This window comes from Myxocyprinus asiaticus, chromosome 3 (genome assembly GCF_019703515.2).
Source record: "Myxocyprinus asiaticus isolate MX2 ecotype Aquarium Trade chromosome 3, UBuf_Myxa_2, whole genome shotgun sequence".
Classification (NCBI taxonomy): domain Eukaryota; kingdom Metazoa; phylum Chordata; class Actinopteri; order Cypriniformes; family Catostomidae; genus Myxocyprinus; species Myxocyprinus asiaticus.
The window spans coordinates 48905647-48929632 of NC_059346.1; the positions used below are offsets into that span (position 1 = coordinate 48905647).

A 23986-nucleotide genomic window follows, 5' to 3' on the forward strand; every position below is an offset into this window, starting at 1 on the left:
CTCGTGTCCTCATCATTCATTGCTTTTAGAAGCTCCCAGAGTTTCTTTCCATCCCTGTCCAGATTTTTTGTCTTTTACTCTCCAGTTTGATCTTGCAACCTGGATTTAGGCTCTTCTTTATTTTGCAGTACAGGCTTTATGAGCTCTGCGATTTTCTGTGGTTGGGTTGTTCTAAATTTTTTGCCTTGATCTAGAGACTTTATCTTCGAGTTCCTGCAGCTCTTCTGTCCAGTACAGCCTGTAGTTCTTTCGGAATACAGGTCTGAAAGTTTTGCAAACTTGTCCCAATCGGCTTTCTTACAGTTCCACCTGGGAAAGGTCTTGGGGTTTTGAGGTCTATACTGCAAGTTCATAGTCAGCTTGCCTGTGGTCACTGCCTCCTATGGCTGTTTTCTTGGAAAGGTCTACAGTTAAAAAAGGCTATGTCTGGAGTATATATAGACATCCATCTGCAAGAGAAGAATGTTGGTGGGTCTTCTAGATCAATCTGAGACTTCAGGCGCTGGCTCTGTGGCGGCCGAGACTTCAGACTCTGGGTCTGCGATGGCCGAGACCTTGTCCGTGGCAGTCGTTGGCATAGGCGCGGTGTCCATGGCAGGCGTGGGTGCAGGCTCGTGGTCCTTGAGGGAAATATCATTAGTCCACTACATAATCCTCAAAGGGACAATTCCTCTGGCGTAAACAGATAAGTTAAACTGCTGGGTTCATGATGGGGTAGGTCGTGTATTCTGTAACATTGCTGACAGGAGCAGAAAATACAGTATAGTATTATTTTGTGATAAAGTGAACACAAGAGCAGTTTTATTAACAGTGATGTAACAGTTAAAGGATAGGCAAGGAGGAGGAGGGAACTGGCTGACCAGTCAACGTAAAGTTTAATGTCAAACTCAACATAAAACAAACAAACACACACACGGCCCGGCCACGGCCTCCTCCTCGTCACACTCCTCCCCCGCCCGATTCAAACACACACACACACACACACACACACACACACACACACACACACACATGCAGCACGGCCCCGTGTCTCTCTCTCGAACTGCCGTCTCCGGCTCCCCTTTATCTCGCTCTCCCGCTGATCATCTGATTCAGCGCAGGCCGTGCACCCTCACGGCCCGGGCACGCCCTCATCCTCGTCATAAGTGATAAAAAAAACTAAATTAAACAGAAAGACTAGCCAAGTCTTTAACTTGAATTGGCTATAAGCAAAATCCATGAACATAAACTAATCATGAAGCCACATTAAAACAACAGTACTCGACAAGGACAAAGGCAAATATGAGGGCTTAAAAACAAAAAAGGGCACATGAGATGACAAGAGTAAATAAAATAAAATAAAAAATACATCTGAAAACTTATTTACAACTGAGTTTTTATCCCATACCATACCATGAAACAAAGCCATTGACTCCAATCTAAACATTAATGTCAAGTTACACTGTAAAGCAGTACAACCCCAATTTTTTTAAAACATTCGACTGTGTAGATATTAATACATCAGTTTCTCTGCTGATTGAGTGTTCATCTCACATACATTAGTAGTATTAGTCATTGTCTGTTTTCATATCTTTCATAAGAATGGTTTCATTTTCATGAAGCGAATCAAAAAAAGTTCGTTTTGAAGAAAGACCTTGTCTTTCTGTGATCCTGTAGATGGCCCTCATTTTTTTCTGTGATGTTGTCATTGCTCTGATTTCACTCATCTCTTCTGGTTCAATGAATTCATCAAGGTAATCTAAAATGGGATCAACATTTCCCACCCTTTGAATGAGTTTGCTTTTGTTTTCAAGCAGAAAGGATGCAACTGTAGAGAAAAATGGAATGTAGTCAACATATATATATATATATATATATATACATACAGGTGCTGGTCATATAATTAGAATATCATCAAAAAGTTGATTTATTTCACTAATTCCATTCAAAAAGTGAAACTTGTATATTATATTCATTCATTACACACAGACTGATATATTTCAAATGTTTATTTCTTTTAATTTTGATGATTATAACTGACAACTAAGGAAAATCCCAAATTCAGTATCTCAGAAAATTAGAATATTGTGAAAAGGTTCAATATTGAAGACACCTGGTGCCACACTCTAATCAGCTAATTAACTCAAAACACCTGCAAAGGCCTTTAAATGGTCTCTCAGTCTAGTTCTGTACGCTACACAATCATGGGGAAGACTGCTGACTTGACAGTTGTCCAAAAGACGACCATTGACATGTTGCACAAGGAGGGCAAGACACAAAAGGTCATTGCAAAAGAGGCTGGCTGTTCACAGAGCTCTGTGTCCAAGCACATTAATAGAGAGGCGAAGGGAAGGAAAAGATGTGGTAGAAAAAGTGTACAAGCAATAGGGATAACCGCACCCTGGAGAGGACTGTGAAACAAAACCCATTCAAAAATGTGGGGGAGAACCACTACGCACAGACGTATGCAAGACATGGGTTTCAGCTGTCGCATTCCTTGTGTCAAGCCACTCTTGAACAACAGACAGCGTCTGAAGCGTCTCACCTGGGCTAAAGACAAAAAGGACTGGACTGCTGCTGAGTGGTCCAAAGTTATGTTCTCTGATGAAAGTAAATTTTGCATTTCCTTTGGAAATCAGGGTCCCAGAGTCTGGAGGAAGAGAGGAGAGGCACACAATCCACGTTGCTTGAGGTCCAGTGTAAAGTTTCCACAGTCAGTGATGGTTTGGGGTGCCATGTCACCTGCTGGTGTTGGTCCACTGTGTTTTCTGAGGTCCAAGGTCAACGCAGCCGTATACCAGGAAGTTTTAGAGCACTTCATGCTTCCTGCTGCTGACCAACTTTATGGAGATGCAGATTTCATTTTCCAACAGGACTTGGCACCTGCACACAGTGCCAAAGCAACCAGTATCTGGTTTAAGGACCATGGTATCCCTGTTCTTAATTGGCCAGCAAACTCGCCTGACCTTAACCCCATAGAAAATCTATGGGGTATTGTGAAGAGGAAGATGCGATATGCCAGACCCAACAATGCAGAAGAGCTGAAGGCCACTATCAGAGCAACCTGGGCTCTCATAACACCTGAGCAGTGCCACAGACTGATCGACTCCATGCCACGCCGCATTGCTGCAGTAATTCAGGCAAAAGGAGCCCCAACTAAGTATTGAGTGCTGTACATGCTCATACTTTTCGTGTTCATACTTTTCAGTTGGCCAAGATTTCTAAAAACCCTTTCTTTGTATTGGTCTTAAGTAATATTCTAATTTCCTGAGATACTGAATTTGGGATTTTCCTTAGTTGTCAGTTATAATCATCAAAATTAAAAGAAATAAACATTTGAAATAGATCAGTCTGTGTGTAATGAATGAATATAATATACAAGTTTCACTTTTTGAATGGAATTAGTGAAATAAATCAACTTTTTGATGATATTCTAATTATATGACCAGCACCTGTGTGTATATATATATATATATATATATAATTATATGTTTCACATTAGTTGAGACAAAAAAAAGGTTAAAGATTAAAAAAATTCTAAAATAGCATATGAAATAAATGGCTAAGATTATGTTAAGATCATGTGCTTACAGTGCTCATCGGTTGATATGATCTGTTTGCGTTTTTCTGCTTTATATTCTGTAAGATAAAAAGTCATTTTCAACCCAGTTAACATTTTGTCATTGACTATACCAACCACTGGAGTGATTTATGACATTCTGAAACATCTTTGCCATTGTGAATATTAGTATTTTCTTGATTACAAATTTTACATCGTGCAGAGCTCATATGCAATGTGCATGTAAATCAGTGCAAGGACCCTTTATTGTCCCTTATTAACTGTGCAATGTCGTATTAGCCTTGTTTTTGACATATTGAAGAATAACAGAACAGAACAAATTAAATATTTTGCTGCTATTTCCATCATGCTGGCATTACTAAATTTTTAGATCCCCACAGTAAACCATTCAGACCTTTGTAAAACTGATCATTATACAGCCAGATCTCATTAAAGTTGTAAATTTACCCTTGTAATTCATGACATTTTATGAAATCGCCATCTTCACTCACTTGACTGTTGTGACGTCATGGACATTTTTGTGACGTCCAATCATTTTTAAATGTACTATAATTTTACTAATGATAATGGCTTAATAGAGGATAATATTTTACTTTTTTAAAAGAATATATTTTACATTTTATCTGAAACTAAACCATAATGCCCACATAGCAAAGTTGGACATGAATTAATTTTGGCATTGCCATAAAAACTACACTTGTAATTATCTCTGAGACTGAAGCTTTAATGACACAGTTCCCTATAAACATCAGGGATGACACAGTTTAATAGGCAGTAATTGGCAGTCTAGTATATATATTATATACCATATAAAGAGTAAACAATGTCTTTTATTCCCATTGAACTTCCCAAAATTGCAATTTTTCCACAATTTCAGTAACACAATATGCACAGCAATGCTTACCTTCGAGAGGTACTTCAAGGCCCCATACAACTTTGACTTTTCCTTCTTTGGGGTTTTCCTTTTTGAGGCATAATCTCACATTCATCACACCATCCGGCAACTTTATATCAAATGTTGGATATAAATGATTCCACTGCACAGTGCAGTGAAATTTTGTGTTCTTGCAAAGAAAAGAGAAAGCCAAGTATTCATGAAGAGGGATATGTTAATTGATTAAAAGGCACTACAATAACAAATGTGTTAGCAAGTGCCTAGCATACAGTGGCAAGAAAATTATGTGAACCCTTGGAATTACCTATTTTTCTGCATTAATTGGTCATAAACTGTGATCTCATCTTCAACAAAGTCACAAGTATAGACTAACTAGCAACACACAAGCAATTATAATCTTTCATTTCTTTATCAAACACATCCCATTAAACATTCACAGTGCTGTGGAAAAAGTAAGCGACCCCTTGGATTTCATAACTGGTCGATCCTCCTTTGGCAGCAATAACCTCAACCAAGCGTTTCTGGTAGCTGTGGATTAGATCTGCACAACATTCAGAAGAAATTTTGGACCATTCTTCCTTACAGAACTGCTCCAGCTCAGTCATATTCTTATGAAGTCTGATGTGAACGCCTCTCTTGTGGTCATTCCATAGCATCTTTATTGAGTTAAGGTCTGGACCCTGACCAAAGGGTGGATTTTCTTTTTTTGAAGCCATTCTGTATTTGATTTACTTCAATGTTTAGGGTAATTGTCCTGCTGCATCTCCCAACTTCTACCGAGCTTCAGCTGGTGCACAGCTACCCTGACATTATCCTGTAGGATATCTTGATAAACTTGGGAATTCATTTTTACCCTCGATGATGGAAAGCGGTCCAGGCCCCGAAGCAGCAAAGCAGCCCCAAATCCTAATGCTCCCTTCACTGTACTTCACTGTTAGGATGATGTTTTCATGTTGGTATGCAGTGCCCATTTTACACCAAAGGTAGTGCTGTGTGTTCTTCCCAAATTATTCAACCTTAGTTTCATCAGTCCACAAAACATTTTCCCAGTATTGTTGTGGAGTGTCAAGGTGGTCTTTTGCTAAATTCAGGTGTGCAGCAATGCTTTTGTTGGAAATCTGCGGCTTCCTTCGTGGTGTCCTGCCATGGAGACCATGCCCATTTAATGTTTTCTGTATGGAAGACTCATGAACAGAGATGTTAACCAGTCCCAATGATTCCTTCAAGTCTTTAGTTGTCACTCTAGGGTTTTTATTTTCATCTCATTGAGTATTCTGCAGTGTGCCCTTTGTCATCTTGGCTAGAAAGCCACTTCTAGGGAGAGTAGCCACAGTACTAAATCATCTCCATTAATAGACAGACCTCTTTTTTGAGATCTAATTTTGCGAGGCATGGTCCGCGTCAGCAGATGCTTCTTGTAAATAGCAAACCAAAAATTTTGAGTGCTTTTCATTGGTCAAAGTAGCTCTAACCCACCCCTCCAATCTCGTTTCATTAACTGGATGCCAGGTTTGCCAACTCTTGACTCTAATTAGTTTTTGTTGACCTCATTAGCCCATGGGTTCACGTACTTTTACCAACCTACACTGTGAATGTTTGAATGATGTATTCAATATTTACAAGAGAATTTCAATAATTTGTGTTATTAGTTCATTTTTGTAACTAAGATGATCATTTTAAGACAAAGTATACATAAATGCAGGTAATTCAAAAGGGTTCATATACTTTTTCTTGCCACTGTATATGGGAACTCCTTCAATACTGTTTAAAAAGCATCCCAGGTGGAAACCTCATGAACTTGATTGAGAGAATGTGTATAGAGCTGCAATTTAGACAAAGATACTAGGCTACTTTATTAATAATTTAGTTTTGATTTGTTTAGCACTTTTGGTCACGATAAAATTCCCATACCATTTGTGTTATTTTGTAGTCTTTAATATTATACTAAAAAGAGAAAAATAGTAGTAATAAAGAATCCAATAAATATTCAAAGTTTTGATAAATCAAATTGTCGATTGTAATAAAAATTGTATTGGATTTAAAATATAAGAATTACCAGTGATTTCCAACTTAAAGGAATGTTCCAGGCTCAATACAAGTTAAGCTCAATCGAAAGCATTTGTGGAATAATACTGAATATTTATTCGTTCCTCCTTTTCTTTCAAAAAAAGCAAAAATCGAGGTTCCAGTGTGACACTTACAATGGAACTGAATGGGGGCCAATTTATTTAAGTTAAAATACTCACTTTTTCAAAAGTATAACCACAAGACATAAAGGATGTTTGTTAATATCATTTTAGTGTGATAAAATCACTTACAAACATTTTCTGTGTAAAGTTATAGCCAATTTTACAACTTCAGTGCCATGATGATGTAATGTCAACAAACCCTAAAACGACTGTAAATATAAAGATTTAAACAACTTTACAGCTCAAATAATACAAGAGTTTTAACAGAAGAATTAATGCAAGTGCTTTTATAAAATTATAAGCTTCACATTTCTGTGTTTAAACCCTCCAAAAATTGGCCCCCATTCACTTCCATTGTAAATGTCTCACTGTAATCTCGATTTTTGCTTTTTTTTTTTTTTTAAAGAAAAGGAGGTACGAGTGTAAATTATTTTTTGTGGTAATTGTGGATGAGAAAATCTCACATTATTTATCATGCATGTAGTAGGAAATGTTTGTCATGCCTTGTGTTATATCTTCTGCTTGTACTAATAGGTACTGACCTCTGGTTGTATCTTTGATACTGGCTTCACCGAAAGTCCACACTCATCTACAGTATCACAGGACATCCTGTACATACAGTTATGTTTAAGCATGCAATCACATGATGATTGGATTAATTGATAATTTGTATCCAATTTTTTCACCTAAAAAACAAAGATAGGGTTAAAAGCCAGTCAAAATGACAAAGAAAGACTGTTTAAGCTTAAACTACATTTACACAAAACTCATTATGGCTTACTTCTTTAGGGTTCACGTTGCGTGGTTGTAGGTACACATGCAGCCTATGATTTTGTGGTTGGTAAAACAGCATCACTTGTCCATAGATCCTTTTCTTAAACCAGTTTACTATCTTGGAAATCCAGAATGATGATGTTCCTTGGATGCTCACTGTCACATGTGTGCTTGTGACATTCTGAGGTTTCAGAATATCAACAATGTGATTAGAGTAATGTATAACTGACAAAGAGTGGTGTGCATCCTCTGCGATTAAAAAAATAAAACACATTTGACATTTTTGCTGTGTCCTCTACATGCAATACATTAGAAAAAATAGTTCACCATTATGTTTTTACATGTCTTGAAGGGTTTTTAAGAGATTGGCCTAATATTAGGCCTGTTTAACATGCACACATAAGCAGTGTGTAGCTAAGCCTCAGCATGACTGCAATCAGAAAGATTACAGAAAATAAAAGGATTTCTGGGACACTACATTGAGGATTTTTTTAATGATGGTTATCACAAACTGCTAAAACTGTTTGGATTCAGCCAGACTTAGAAAGTGCTGTTTGTGTGCATGTACAGTTTGTATATAGTAACTGCATGATGTCCTTCGACAAGACTGACAGATGTCCTTTTTCAAACATTGGGTAGTTTTTAAGAGTAGTTTACTCCATTATTTTATGTTGTTTCATAAAAAGCCTATATTGCAAACGAGTTAATAAACAGGTTTAGTGTATTTTTGAAGCATTTTCTACGAGTTCAGAATGCTACGCGCAGCAAAAACAGGCTCAGCTGTGGAATCCAATTTACAGCTGCGCTTTTGTTACGCTCTGCATACTCTAACTGCAGCTGCTTACAAGCGCTAACTAAATATGTACTGCTTACACTTGAAGTTTGAAATAGGCCTTATTCAGAGATTAAATTCAGCAACTCTCTGATTGACAACTCACCAATGGAGGTCTCGCAGTGTGGCAGTTTGAGTTGAGAGAGCTCACCCTGAACACATTTGATGTCATACAGAGGCCCTGCTTGGTAACAGTTGGCGAGGACTGGACAGTTACTCCCCTGAAGAACAGTGTTGTACAACACCTCCCCTTCTCCCAACATGTTAAAACCAACCTGTGTAAACTCACACTGGAACCAGCCTGCATGACTGCATTGTAGCCTGTTTGATAAAAAACACACACACACACACACACACACACTTGAATGGGAACTGATACACTTTTATAGCTTCCACCTCCTGTCTCTAGACATAATACCTGTATTTAGTTTGTCCATCCTGAACAATGATCTCTGGAGTGAACGAATCTTTTTTGTCTGGCCCCTGTAAAAAATATGAAGTACTGCATTTTGACCTTTTCTATAAACACAGAATTTTATTTCAAATTAGACCTTCATAAGTCAATATTTTTATTTGCAAAGAGATTATCAATGAAGCATTATGAACAAATTGAATAAATGACTTACTCTTAGGACTTCTGAAAGGGATTGAGAAGCTCCATCTGAAATCTCTGGTAAAAGCAGATGCATTGTATTATTTCTCCTGATCATCCTTAGTATCCTCTCTGAAAGCTCAATCCTCTCTGTAATTTCTGGTGCGTAGCCAGAGATGTAGTATTTGTATCCACATTTTTCGCGAATCCACTCCAATACTTCTCTCTGAGCTCCAGTATATTCATTTATACTACAGTCTCCTTCAGTAAATACCACAATGACATGATTCCAGAATTTCTCTCCAAGAAACTCTAAATCTTCAAGAATCTCTTTGGTCTTCTCCGTGAATTCCCCATGATCAAGACGGAAGGCAAGTAGAACTGCATGGGGTCCAGGAGTGAGACCACGTCTTTCCCATTTAAGAATCCTCTTGGCATCGCAAATGTCAATCTCTACCAAGTACGCACTTTTCTCTGTCAATTTGCCTTTGACAATCTTATGTCTGTTATCGCCAAGCTGTTCTTCATCACAAATCTTTGATTCTTCAAAGAGCAGATCAACAACAGATGTTCCTTTATCTTTGAAGTCCATGAACCAAATCCTGATTTCTGTGAGAAGAATGCTTTCACCTATTGAAGAAATATACACAATCTTCCTGAATAATATGCATTTTGCAAGTTGTATTTTTGCATAAAGAGAACTTTAGGGATTAAAGGGAAGCAAATATGAGTCATTTTTCTCAGTTTACATTCTTGTAGAGACAACTGACCAATGGCAGACCAGGGGAGACAAACAAAGAACACAAACGAAGAGCTTTAGAAGAATATTTCAGCTCTGTAGGTCCAAACAACGCAAGTGAATGGTGACCCGAACTTCAAAAGCTCCAAAGAAAGATAAAGGCAGCATAAAAGTAATCCATACGACTCCAGTTGTTTAATTAATGTCTTCTGAAGCGAACCAGTTGGTTTTGGGTGAGAACAGACCAAAATATTTAAAAAAAATTAATTGTACATTTTATCATTGCATTCTCTACACACGATCCTGATTTCAAGCTCGATTACACTTCCTAGTGATTGACGCATGCACCGAGAGCTAGATGGCGCTATTCACCTTATGCGCCAGAGAAACCAGCGCGCAACAATTTTAAAAATGTTTTCTTTGAACTTTGAGTTGTGAAATACATTTTAAAAAGTACAAATGTAATGTCATGAACTTGTATGTGAAATAATATGAGCTGTCACTGTTTGAAATGTCATGTCAACTACACATTTTAACACAAATTATTAACAAGTTGAAACCTTTACATTGACAGAAAAAACACCTCACTAGCATTTTCATGTAGTAAAGGGGTGGTGTAGACTCACCATCAACTCTTGGTGAAAAATACTTTCTGTGCTCCCACAAATAATCCATTTTGATTAACTCAGTAGCTTCAATATAAACCTGAGGTTAAGAGACAAATCTCAGAAATGAGGAGTGCTGAAAATGGGCGGGGCTGAAGGGTCAATAGGAAGTGTAATCGAGCTCGAAATCATGATTGCCAAGGAGACTGCTGTTAAGATGCACAGTGACAAATGAGTTAAATTTTGGTCTGTTCTCACCCAAAACTGGATCGCATCAGAAGACATTAATTAAACCACTAGAGTCGTATGGATTACTTTTATGCTGACTTTGTAATTTTTGGAGCTTTTGGTGTTCTGGTCACCATTCACTTGCATTGTATGGACCTGCAGAGCTGAAATATTCTTCCAAAAATCTTTGTTTGTGTTCAGCAGAAAAAAAGGTCATACATATCTGGGATGGCATGAGGGTGAGTAAATGATGAGAGAATTTTCATTGTTAGGTGAACTATCTCTTTAATGTGTAAAACTATATAGTGAGTGTGGCACAACAGAAAAACTGTATTTACCGACAGCAAGGCCATTCGTTAAGGCTTTCTCATAGAACTCTGCAGCCTGGAGTGTTTCACCTCTTACTTCATGGATTAATCCTTGTATGCAACATGCCGTACTGTCATTAGGATCTTTCAGCCTTTCAATTCGACATTCAGCAACCCTTTTCAGGCTCCTCTCACATATCTTGCCTTCTGCTGATTCAGGCTGCAGCCTCAGGCCTTGCATGAAGTTCTGTATGGCTAGCTTTTCAGAACTTTTGGTGCAGAGCTGGTACTTGCCATACAAACAATACACATACTGCAGATGCTCCTTTCTGTAAATAGCCTCTTTAAATGCTTGTTCAAAAAGTCTCTCAGCTTCTGAGATAGAATCATCCTGTCCATAATGTAGTGCCAGATCTGCCATAGCAAAAATGAAAGAGGGCCTTAAAGAAACAGCTGTTTTTAGATGATCGATGCACATTTTCATGTCCGACTTGAAATTTTCATCTGACACTGCTTTATATTTCTTCTTTTTGTAACACATAGCTAATTGATGGTGTATGAAGGCTGAGCCTGGGGAACCCTGCAGTGCTTTTTTCAGTAGATTTATGGCCATGTCCAACGATTCCAACTCACGAAAGAATTTTGCTGCATATCTCATGACATGTGGGTTTTCAGGAGACTTCAAAAGCGCACTAATCACCATCTTTATGCACAGTTCAGAATGTGATTCTTTCATATCATCACCTTTTCTATACTTTTTTTGGTGGACACTTCTCAGGGCCAGCAAAACTGGTAGAACAGCATCATCTGTATTAAGCTTTATTGCTTTTTGGAATTGTTGTATTGTCAGCGAATCTTGAGAGTCAGGGTTCTCGGTTGTAGTACGGTACAGTGCAATTGCATAGCCTGTATTTAAATCACTGTCATGTGGGATCATTTCAAGGGCCTGTCTAAAGCATTCTTTTGCAGCATTGTAATATTTGTGAGAGAATTTAAGAAAAGCCCAACCCTTTTCTCTGAGCACCTCTAGAGGGATGCTATAGGTGAATTCATCCAAACATTTTCCATGGGTCCTTTCTAACAGTCTCAAGTAGTCTTCACATTGAGATAATTCCTTCATATAATAGTGCAGCCAGGCAAGGTCACCATAGGTCACAATAAGAACTTCATCGCTTCTCTCTTTGTAGTATTCTTTTGCGAGCTGCACAGATTTCTGCAGATTTGTGAGTGCTTCCTGTAGGTTGCCATGAAGGTAATGAATAAATCCAAAGCTGCTGTAAGCCCGTGTTACTCTTGTCTCGCCGGATTCCAACTGAATCTGTTCCTCCAGACGATTCTGTAAATCGAAGAGATTAAAGTCTTCTTCTCTTAGAGACCAAGTAAAGTGGCACTCCTGCTGAAGCAGTCTGGTTTTTAAACCACCTTCAAAACTGAAAGTTACAAAAAGGAAAAAATTTAGACAAAGAACAACACACTTTAGAAGGGAATTCTTGAGGGTTTACATCCTTCTATCAGTTTATATTTTTATAATTCTGATAATTTATATTTGTATGATTTATCAATTTTATTTCATATAAAAATTTGAATGTATAATTTTTACTGAATATACAAAGCGATTTACATGATGCTGCATCTACGCTGCCATCAATATATGTCCAAGACCAGGGGCATAGATTCCGGGGGGATGGGTGGGAAGTAACCCACTAATAATCAAAGCAAGCATGTACAATCTCAATCCCATTGAGCACGTCTGGGACCTGTTGGATCAGAGGGTGAGGTCTAGGTCCATTCCCCCCAGAAATGTCCGGGAACTTCCAAGTACCTTGGTGGAAGAGTGGAGTAACATCTCACAGCAAGAATGGGCAAATCTGGTGCAGTCCATGAGGAGGAGTGGCACTGCAGTACTCAATGCAGCTGGTGGCCACACCAGATACTGACTGTTACCCCCCCCCCACCCCCCTTTGTTCAGGGACACATTATTCCATTTCTGTTAGTCACATGTCTGTGAAACTTATTCAGTTTATGTCTTAGTTGTTGAATCTTTTCATGTTCATACAAATATTTACACGTTAAGTTTGCTGAAAATAATAGCGAGAGGACGCTTCTTTTTTTTGCTGAGTTTGTCGGGTAAAACAGTGATTAATTAGATTGGCCCGTTACCTTTTCCATTTTGTTGTTTTATAAATCGTTTTGTGCATAATTTTTTTATAAACAGGCTTGAAAAGCCTATAATAGGCTGTTTAATGCAGGTGTAGATTGAAAGAGAGGCACAGATTTTGTTTTTGTGGCCGTTGGGTGATGTGTCACCCTAATTTTCACATGAAACCTATGCCACTGGTTTAACAGCAGTTTTTTTGTGACCATGGAACCAATACTTTAAAGAGATAGTACACCCAAAAATGAAAATTCTCATTTACTCTTACCAGATGTGTATGACTTTCTTCTTTCTCAGCTCTGTAGGTCCACACAATGCAAGTGAACAAGTACCAAAACTTTGAAGGTCAAAAAAGCACATAAAGGCATTTACATTTTACATTTACATTTATTAATTTGGCAGATGCTTTTGTCCAAAGCGACTTACAAAATCGGAAAAACATAAGCAAATCATCTTAAGGAGACAGTGGTACGTAAAAGTGCCATATTACAAAGTTTCACTAGCATCAAAATAGTATTCAAAACAGATTAAAGTGCAATAAAAATTGTTATTTTTATTTTATTTTTTTTATTAGTGACTGGTTAAGTGCTCATGGAAAAAATGTGTTTTTAGCCGTTTTTTGAGGACAGAAAGTGAGTCAGCTTCACGGATGGAGATGGCAAGGTCATTCCTCCAACGTGGTATGATGAAGCCAAAAGTCTGGGAAAGTGATTTGGTGCCTCTTTGTGTTGGTACAACAAGACGACGTTCCTTAGCCGACCGCAGGCTACTAGTGGGCACGTAGCTCTGCAGAAATGATTTGAGGTATGCTGGAGCAGACCCAGTGACTGTTCTATATGCCAGCATCAGAGCCTTGAATTTGATACGTGCATTAACCGGCAGCCAGTGAAGAGAGACAAGGAGTGGTGTAACACGCGCTCTCTTTGGTTGATTAAAGACCACATGTGCTGCTGCATTCTGGATAATTTGCAGGGGTCTAATTGCACATGCAAGGAGGCCTGCAATGAGAGCATTACAGTAGTCCAGTCTAGTTATGATACATGATCTTGTGGTCTTTGAGATGTGGTCTGTGAAATTAATTTTGTTATCGATGGATACCCCTAGATTTCTGATCGTTTTGGAAGGCGTTACTGTAGTTGCACCCAGCTGCACGGTGATGTTGTGTTCAACAGCAGGGTTGGCTGGAAAGACAAGGAGTTCAGTCTTGGCTGGGTTGAGTTGCAGGTGGTGTTTCTTCATCCAGGCCGAGATGTCTGCCAGGCAGGCAGAGATTTAAGCAGTCACTGTGCTGTCATTGGGCTGGAAAGACAAGTAGACCTGTGTGTCATCAGCATAGCAGTGGTAAGAGAAACCGTGTGCCTGAATGATGGGTCCCAGTGATGTTGTGTATATAGCGAAGAGAAGTGGCCCAAGCACTGATCCCTGAGGCACCCCAGTAAGTAGCTGATGTGGCTTGGATACCTTACCTCTCCAGGCTACCTTGAAGGACCTACCTGACAGACAGGAATTGAGAGCAGCATAAAAGTGTACTCTCAATTCAGCAGCATAAAAGTAATCCATAAGACTCCAGTGGTTTAATCAATGTCTTCAGAAGAGATATGATAATTGTGGGTGAAAAACAGATCAATATTTATGTCATTTTTTCTATCAATCTCCACTTTCACTTTAACATTCTTCTTATTTTGTTTTTGGTGATTCGCATTATTTGTGCATATCGCCACCTACTGGGCAGGGAGGAGAATTAATATTAAAAAGTACTAAAATATGAATCCGTTTCTCACCCACACCTATCGTATAGCTTCTGAAGATATAGACTTAACCACTGGAGTCATATGGATTTTTTTATGCTGCCTCTGTGCTTTTGGACCTTCAAAGTTTTGGTCACAATTCACTTGCATTGTATGGACCTACAGAGCTGAAATATTCTAAAAATCTTTATTTGTCTTCAGCAGAAGAAAGTTATTCACATCTGGGATGGCATGAGGGTGAGTAAATGAGAGAATTTTCATTTTTGGGTGAACTATCCCTTTAAAGTGTGCCTGTACAGAAATTGGATTTCAAAAATAAACTTACCCAGAAAAATTTTTACTGGAGTAAAAAGTGTGACAAACAGCCCCAGTCTCTACTATTTTAAATAGTGTACAGCATGTTATAAATAGGCTGCCTTTATTTGTTTCTGCAAAACAACAGCACTATAATTAATTAACACATCCCCAATATGTCTTGTACTTTTGAGCAGATATAAATCTGTAGAGAAGTAGAAAGGACTGTGTTAAAAATTGCTTCCGGTTCATTTGTACAGTATTCCCAGAGCAAGGTATAGAAGATCTCTAGTATTCCATTTTGGGGTAAACTGGAGGTGTAGAAGAACTTCCAGGTATTTCACACATACAGAAAATGTGCATACTGTAGTCTGGTTGGCATTCTTGACAATTTACATTGTTACATGCTTCAGCAACCGAAAGTAACGTTACCACATAACTGAACCTGATTGTACTGCATTTCTGCTTCAAAACTATGAGCACGAAGTGAGAAACACTGATGTTTTTTGTCCAAAACTTTATTCTTAATGCCTGTTACTTCTAAATATTGAGAGTTATGAAGTCAAAAATGATCATTTACATTGCAAATATATATATAAAAACAAAAGGGTTTTGTAATTAAATGTGTACATTTATTTCTACACTTGCCTTCATATTTAAATCATATCTATGAACTGCTACTTCCTATTTGCTGAATTATTATTGTTGTTGTCTGGTAACTATTAATTATAATAATAACTATAAAACCAGCAATATTAATGATGATAATAATGGGGAGAGGTCACGTGACGCCATGCAAGAAGCAGACACGTGAGCAACGAGCTATGCGCACTTTGCTAAATTTTTAATTATTTTCATGTTATAATCTGGTGATTTCTGATACACAATTGCTCTTTGATGCAAAACATAGCAAAGAAGTCAAAATCCTCGGGCTCTGTAGATATTAAAAGTCACTTACGTGTTCAGGATGAAAGCCCCGACAGGCCTACAGACCGGGGACTCGATTTGGATGGCGCGGCGGGAGAGGAGATCCAGCGTCAGTTGTCCAACATCTCGGTGATGTTGACGAAGATTCTTGCTGACTTGGAGGATCTCGCTGTAATACGTCGATCGATTACGGCAATGGAAATAAAATTCTCTGAGTTAGCTACAACAGTGACTGATGTTGAGAGACGAATCAATTGTCTGGAATCTTCGGAGAGGGAATTAACCGCTAATCCGCCCACGACCAAAGTTGATTTGGAACATTTCCTTGAAAAGCTTGAAGATCTTGAGAATAGAAGCCACAAGAATAATGTTTGAATTGTTGGAATTCCTGAGCATGAGGAGGGCAGAGATATGGTGAAATTCCTAGATGAGCTTTTCCCGAGTCTGCTCGACATAACAGACCACAAGCTGGAAATCGAGCGAGCTCACAGAGTGCCGGCTCACAGATTTGCTGAGGGAGACAGACCCGACCGATTCTGGCCAGATTTCTGAGATCATCCGATAAAGATCTTGTGTTGCGCCAGGCGAGGAGCAAAGGAAAGCTTTCTTGGAAGAACCATAATATTTTCTTGTTCCCGGACTTTGCGAGTTCGACGAGAGAAACGCGATCGGTTCAAGGAATGTAAGAAACTCTTACATCGGCAAAAGATCTCGTTTGCTCTGATGTTTCCGGCCAAACTGAGAATAGAAACGAAGGTCGGTTGCAAAATATTTACATGTCCCAATCAGGCAATGTCTTTTATTGAATCAATGGGTGAGTAAACCATTGGGTGTTTTTCATGTGAGTGGGTCGACTCGCTGTACTTACTCTTGAGGAAGCTGGGCGACATTTTTGTTTCTTTTTGCGTTGGCTCCACCAAGCGGCTGGAGCTTGTTTTGTGAATAACACTTTTCCTTAAAGAAACTTTTGCATTGACGAAAGATTACTTTTGCATTGAAGTTCCTGGCCAGTTTGAGAGTGGACACTACAGATGACCACAAAATATCTACATGCTCACACAAAGGATGTCTTTTATAAAGTTGACGGATTGTGTAAGTCATGGTATATACTTTTATGCAGCCTCCAAGTGAATTGACTCGACCATCCAGGGAACCGGGTTTTGTTTCTTTTTGTATTGGTTCCACCTAGTGGCTGGAGCTTGTTCTATTGAATAACACTCCTTTGGAACAGCTGTGGATTAATCTGTTTGTTCTTTGTGCTTATTCCTCCTGCTAGCTGTAGTTTGCTTTGTTGAGTATTTTTACGGGACATTGGAATAATTACGTCATCCGATGAACTCATAACAGCCGGCTCACTGAACATCTGTCTGTCTGTCCGAGGAACCTGAATGTTTTTATATCAGCTGGAATTTGTTTTGTGGAAGATCACACCTTTGAGACACTTCTGTGAATGAATCTACACATTCTTTGTATTCATTCTTCCTATTGACTGGGGTTCATTTTACAAAGTATTTTCTGTTATGTAATTTTGCCTCACAAATTTGTGAGGCAAAATTGAGCAATCCGATGGCAAAGTTGTCGAGGGGGCTCATGGGCGTTCATGGACCTTTTGAGTTTAGAGGGATTGTCGCTGGTTGGCGCTTTCGTGCGCGGGGTTAATGCACACGTTTTTCTTTTTTCTGTTTGTCTTGTTAGGGGGGAAGATCGGAGTTTGATTGTTTCACTAATGGGGAATGTGGTCTGTATAATTTTGTTTTTGACACACAATTTATTTTTTCTACTATATCAAAATGTCAAATGTTAATATGAGTGTACTATCTCTCTCCACACGGAATGTGAATGGGTTGGGACACCCCATAAAAAGAAGGAAGGTTATTTCTTTTCTTAAACATAAGAAATATGATATAGTGTTTCTTCAAGAAACACATCTCTGCCCGCAGGAAGCTGAAAAATTTAGGAAGATATGGGGTGGACATGTTTTTTTTAGTGCTGGCTCAAGTAAGAGCAAGGGAGTCATTATATTGATAAATAAACATCTACAATTCAAATATCTCAAACAGATTAAAGATAAATTAGGGAGAGTCATTATTGTTTTTGCTGAATTTCAGGGGCAAAGGTTGATTTTGGCTAATATTTACGCACCTAAGGCTGATGATCAGGGCTTTTTTATAGATCTTGAAGGGATGTTGCAAACTGCTGGCACCCCTCATGATATAATATTGGGAGGAGACTTTAATCTTTTGATGGACTCAGTCCTTGATCACAGTGAAGCAAAAGTGTGTAAACCCCCTAGAGCAACAGTGACGTTTCACAGGATGTGTAAAAATCTTGGTCTCACGGATATTTGGAGACTTTTGAACCCATCTGGTAGGGACTATACATTTTTTTCATCAGTCCATAAGATTTATTCTAGAATAGATTTTTTTTTATATATATATATATATATCCAAATCCCTCATTTCATCTGTTGTGGATTGCTCAATTGGAAACATTTTAGTCTCAGATCATGCCCTGGTGAGTGTAGAGGTGATGCCACATGTAGAGAAAAAGAAATCATACAGTTGCCGCCTTAATGTATCCCTTTTGCAAAATCCTAAGCACAAGAACTCATGGAGTTGGAAGGAAATATTAAAAGTGCAGAGGCAGAGCTGAAGTGCCGTATGTCAGCTGATGGCCTCAGAGAATTGACCTGATTGAAATATAGATATAATACTATTTTGTTGCAGAAAGTGGAGTTTTGGTTATTCAGGGCAAGACAGTTATACTTTGAGTCAGGGGACAAAGCAGGGAAGCTTTTGGCTAGATATATAAAGCAGAGAGTGTCTTTTTCTACCATTCCCTCAGTGAAATCTGCTGGTGGTGAAATATTTACCTCGGCCATTGATATTAATAATGCCTTTAAAGAATTCTATATTGATCTTTATGGTTCCACATCTTCATCCACTGATGAAGATATTAGGAACTTTGTGGAACCATTAGATCCTCCTAAACTGACGATTGAGCAAAAAAACTCTCTTGATTCTGAGATAACCCAGGAGGAACTTGACGAAGTAATTAAGTCCTTACCTACAGGCAAGGCCCCAGGGACAGATGGTTTTGCCGCAGAATTTTTTAGATCTTATGCTACAGAACTGGCTCCAATTTTGTTAGAAGTTTATACTGAATCATTAAAGAATGGAAAGCTTCCTCCAACCATTACACAAGCCCGGATCAGTCTGATTCTTAAAAAGGACAAAGATCCAAGCGAATGTAAAAATTACCATCCAATATTTTGGCTAACCGATTAAGAGTTATGACATCTCTTATACATACAGATCAGGTGGGGTTTATTCGAGGCCGTAGCTCTTCTGATAACATCAGGCATCTCATCAATATCATGTGGTCAGTAGTGAATGATCAATCTCCGGTCGCTGCCATCTCACTTGATGCCGAAAAGGTGTTTGATATGGTAGAATGGGATTATCTTTTTAAGATTTTGGAAACTTATGGGTTCGGGAGTACATTTATTGGTTGGATTAAGTTACTTTAGAGACACACTGTAGCAACGGTACAAACAAATGGATTAATTTCAGATTATTTTACTCTGGATAGGGGCACTCGGCAGGGTTGCCCTCTTTCCCCATTATTGTTTTGTCTTGCCCTGGAACCATTAGCAGCTGCGATAAGAAAGGAGGATGATTTTCCAGGGGTGACGGCGGGAGGCGTGGTGCATAAGCTTCTGCTTTACGCAGATGATATTTTATTATTCGACTCTGAACCTACTAGATCTATGCCTTGCCTCCACAGAATTATTAATTCCTTTTCCAAGTTCTCAGGATACAAAGTCAATTGGTCTAAATCCGAAGCTTTGGCACTGACAGCGTACTGTCCAGTAACGGCTTTCCTGCCGGGTGCCTTCCAGTGGCCCAAACAGGGCATTAAGTATTTGGGGATTTTATTCCCAGCAAATTTGTCTGATTTAGTTAGTGTTAATTTTGACCCTTTAATAAAAAGATTTGAGCGATGTCAGCAGGTGGGCTTCATTACAATTATCGATAATTGGGAAGGTTAATGTTATTAAAATGAATTGTATTCCAAAATTCAACTACCTGCTACAGTCTCTCCCTGTAAATGTCCCCTTCTCTTATTTCAAGCAATTTGATTGCATAGCGATGTCCTTTATTTGGAATGGTAAGCGCCCCAGGATAAATTTAAATAAGTTACATAGGCCGACTGACAATGGTGGGTTAGGCCTACCCAAGATTTTGTTTTATTATTATACATTTGGTCTTAGACATTTGGCTCATTGGTCACTTCCACCTGAGAGAGCTCCTACCTGGTTTTGTATTGAAAAGGAAGTTCTTGCCCCTGTCTCGCCACTGCAAAGCCTTTCGATCAAACTAGCCGGAGAGTTTAAGTTGCACCCCGTTATTTTGCATTTGCACTCGATATGGACAAAAGTGTCTAGTGTGTTTAATTCGGATATTTATTTAAACGCAGCCTCGAGCATATGGCTGAACCCTAAACTATGTATTAATAAGTCCCCTTTCTGTTGGTCAGATTGGATTGTGAGGGGGGTTAATGCACTCGGTGACCTATATGAGGGTGGAGTATTGAGACCTTTTGAAAATTTGGTTCAACATTTTGGCATTCCCAGATCTCAGTTTTATAAGTATTTACAGCTTCGCCACCTAATCTGCACTGTTTTTGGGAGTGGCTCACAGCCCCCTAAAGCGGCGGATACTCTGGGAGTGGTAATTGCTGCTTTTGGGAAGGGTCATGAGGCATCGGTGTATTACTCCCTGCTAATTCAGAGTCTGGGGGACGGAACTTTGAATTCTCTCAAAAGATTATGGGAGAAAGATCTAACTTGACATTGGGGGAGGGGGTGTGGGTTAGGATCCTAAAAAATGTCAAGTCTGCATCTAGAGATGCAAGGGTGTGTCTGATGCAATTTAAGATTTTGCATCAATTTTATTGGACCCCCTCTAGATTGTATAGGCTTGGTCTTAAAGACACCTGCTGGCAATGCCAATCAGAAGACGGGGACACAACCCATGTTTTTTGGGGATGTGTTGAGATCCAGGAGTTTTGGTTGAGGGTTCAGAGCTTTGTGTGTGATGTAGTGGACATTCAATTTTTATTTTGCCCCAGACTCTGTATTTTAGGCGATGGGGTGTTCATTAATATAGGGGACAGATATATAAAAAGTTGGGTCCTAGCCAGAGTTATGATTGGCAGACGGATAATTCTTAGGGGATAGAATCGGCTGGAGCACCCTCTTTTAAGGAGTGGTGTGCAGAGATGGGTGGGTGGCGGCATTCGAGGAGGTGATATATAGAAGGCTGGGAAAATGGGATTTGTTTAATGGGGGGGGGGGATTTTTTTCCCCTTTTTCACGCAATTTGGAATGCCCAATTCCCAGTGCGCTTTTAAGTCCTCGTAGAGATTCGCCTCAATCCGGGTGGCGAAGGATGAATCCCAGTTGCCTCCACATCTGAGACCATCAACCTGCGCATCTTATCACGTGGCTTGTTGAGCGCGTTGCCACGGAGACATAGCGCGTGTGGAGGCTTCACGCCATCCACCGCGGCATCCGTGCTTAACTCACCATGCGCCCCACCGAGAACGAACCACATTACAGCGACCACGAGGAGGTTACCCCATGTGACTCTACCCTCCCTAGCAACTGGGCCAATTTGGTTGCTTAGGAGACCTGGCTGGAGTCACTCAGCATGCCCTGGGATTTGAACTAGTGAACTCCAGGGATGGTAGCCAGCGTCTTTTACCACTGAGCTACCCAGGCCCCCAGGATTTGTAGTTTTAAATGTGTATGTGCATTCTTATTGTTTTTTGAATATATAATTTGTTATGTTCTAAATAATTATGAACACTGGAGTGCATGGAGGGGAGGGGCTAAAAAATTGTAATAACAAAATAAGTCATGCGCTATAGTAAGTGTTTATATGTCATAAAATAGCATTGTGTGAGGAACAGAGTGAAAAGTGTTTATGAACTGATCATTTTGCCGTTTTACTCTTGATTTGAGTGAAAGGGGAAAGTCATTGTTGTTTTAGCGGCTATTGTTCATTCCACCTGGAAATTGCCGTGTACAACAGGCCACATAAAAATCATTTTGCAAAACGTAGTTATTGTAACATGATTCTTTGACCAGGTTGCGAATGTCAGAGACAGTAAAAAGGCGACATTAATTTATATTGCGACTTTAAAAGTATCCATACTTTCACTTAAATATAATTTCTGAGCACTTTTCACACCCCGGGCTAAGACAATGTGTGACGTCAGTATGAACTAATAATAGAAAGCTGCGCTATTTCGCCACTGACTGGTTAACATGCTACTTTTAATGATTTATGGGTTTAACATTTCAATTTGTTGTGAATTCTAACAAAACAGTAATAACCATGGCTTTACAAAGAAAAGTTTGCCACCAGTTTCTTAAACGAATTCACTTTCACATTCACATTCATTTTCTCACAAACGAAAGAGTCTCTGGTGAAATGTATACAGCAAATACAGATTGTGCAATCACTCATTTTATTTTAAAAATGCATAAATATTAACAATATGATCATCAATTAATCTATAATGTATGCAGTGCAGGTTTAACACAAATATGCTAAACGGACTGATGCCCCGAGCTTTAGTAAGATTTTATGGTGCACATGCACTTTCCTAAAACATTCAATGAATATTAATACAAAAACAAACCCACCTCATTTTGTGCCTGTCTTCTACATATATAAAAATACGATCAGCGTCTTTAGATTACACCTGTATATCTACCTGTACCACAGTGACGTCGAAATAATCTTCTTCCTTCTTCTTCTTCTTCTGTTTTACTGGCGAATTGCACTTAATATTGCATTACCGCCATCTGCTGATAGCATGGATCAGAAACAAGAATCTCCTCAACTCCATCCCTCCCCCGACCATATCAGAGCCTAAAGTTCAGTCTTCTGACCTCCACTCCCGGCCCTGCCCAGTCCAGAGAAGGAAGAAAAAGCTAAGAAAATGAATAAATAAATAAAACACTCCCTTTAACCCTCCTGCAATTCCTATATATAACGGGATCCATTGTTCCTCTTTCAATCCTAAACCTACTCTGATGAGATGAGAATTTCCCCCCTTTTTCTAATCTAGATGGTACATCAATCTATCCGTTATCCTTCTTTCCATTACCTTACCCATGTGCGATGTGAGAGCTATAGGTCTGTAATTTAGTGGTAAACTTGGGTCTTTCCCTGGCTTCTTTATTGGTAGCACCACTGCTTCCTTCCAACTTTGGGGTAAAGTTCCCATCTCCCAAACTTTATTAATGAGTTTTAATGACTTCAACCTAAGTGTATGTAAACTTCTGACTTCAACTGTAACCTACTATCACCCTTATCGGTAACAAATTTTTCTCAAATCTTAACATTTCAGAAAAACTATCCACTTTATTATCTTCTCTGTTCACCTGTAGACGTCTTGCTTCCACTACCTTCCCTCCCTCTATATTTCCTTTCAGTTCCTCTATAGATACTCCTAATGGAACCCCAGTGATTATTCCATTCACCCATGATTTTTCACCTACTTGCTTGCAACTCATTATCATTTGTTTGCACACACCCTTCGTTTTCATCACTTGGTCTCTGCTCCTCACTATTACACACCACCATCAATGCCTCATCATGAAATGTTGGCGCCATAAGCACATACCACCACCTACTGTGCATTGTGCATCCAACATGATGACTTACTATGTCTCATACTGTGTATTATGTAGTGTATGTTTATCCCTGCAATGTGTGGTCTGGGCTGCTGTGTGTTCAGCTCCCCTGCCCCAGTCACATCACCCAGGGTGTTTATCAGTTCTATGCGTGTAATTAATTGTTATATATCCCTATAGTGTTTAATTAATATTACACATTATTATATCCTTAGGTCCAGCCCTGTTTTTCCCAGAAACTCTAAAATTATCCTGCAATTCACTCTATCTTCTATTCCTTTCCCCAACAACCACCTCAGCAAATCCACAACTCTCTTGCAACATTTTAACATTACATGTCCCACTGTTTCTAATTCACCACATTCACATCTGCCTATATCATGTTTTCCTAATATAGCCAGGGATGCATTAAGTCCCATATGTCCAAATC

The 23986-nt window shown here is 39.1% G+C and overlaps 1 protein-coding gene across 5 annotated transcripts; it reads right to left on the minus strand.

Annotated features, from left to right (window-relative positions):
- Positions 1-858: 858 nt before the first annotated feature.
- LOC127421286 (uncharacterized) lies at positions 859-22638 on the minus strand. Of its 5 annotated transcripts, none has more exons than XM_051664212.1 (10): positions 22561-22638; positions 10752-12151; positions 8876-9471; positions 8668-8732; positions 8356-8570; positions 7425-7666; positions 7186-7329; positions 4464-4623; positions 3571-3618; positions 859-1807 (listed from the first exon to the last, which is right to left on the minus strand). In XM_051664212.1, the coding sequence occupies exons 1-10, from the start codon at positions 22563-22565 to the stop codon at positions 1548-1550; spliced, it is 3135 nt and encodes a 1044-aa protein (XP_051520172.1). In that variant the 5' UTR covers positions 22566-22638; the 3' UTR covers positions 859-1547. The 5 variants fall into 5 exon arrangements, 3 of the variants coding, with proteins under 3 accessions (XP_051520172.1, XP_051520162.1, XP_051520154.1); XM_051664202.1 differs by having other exon boundaries at positions 4464-4596; positions 8668-8768; XM_051664194.1 differs by having other exon boundaries at positions 8668-8768.
- Positions 22639-23986: the final 1348 nt, after the last annotated feature.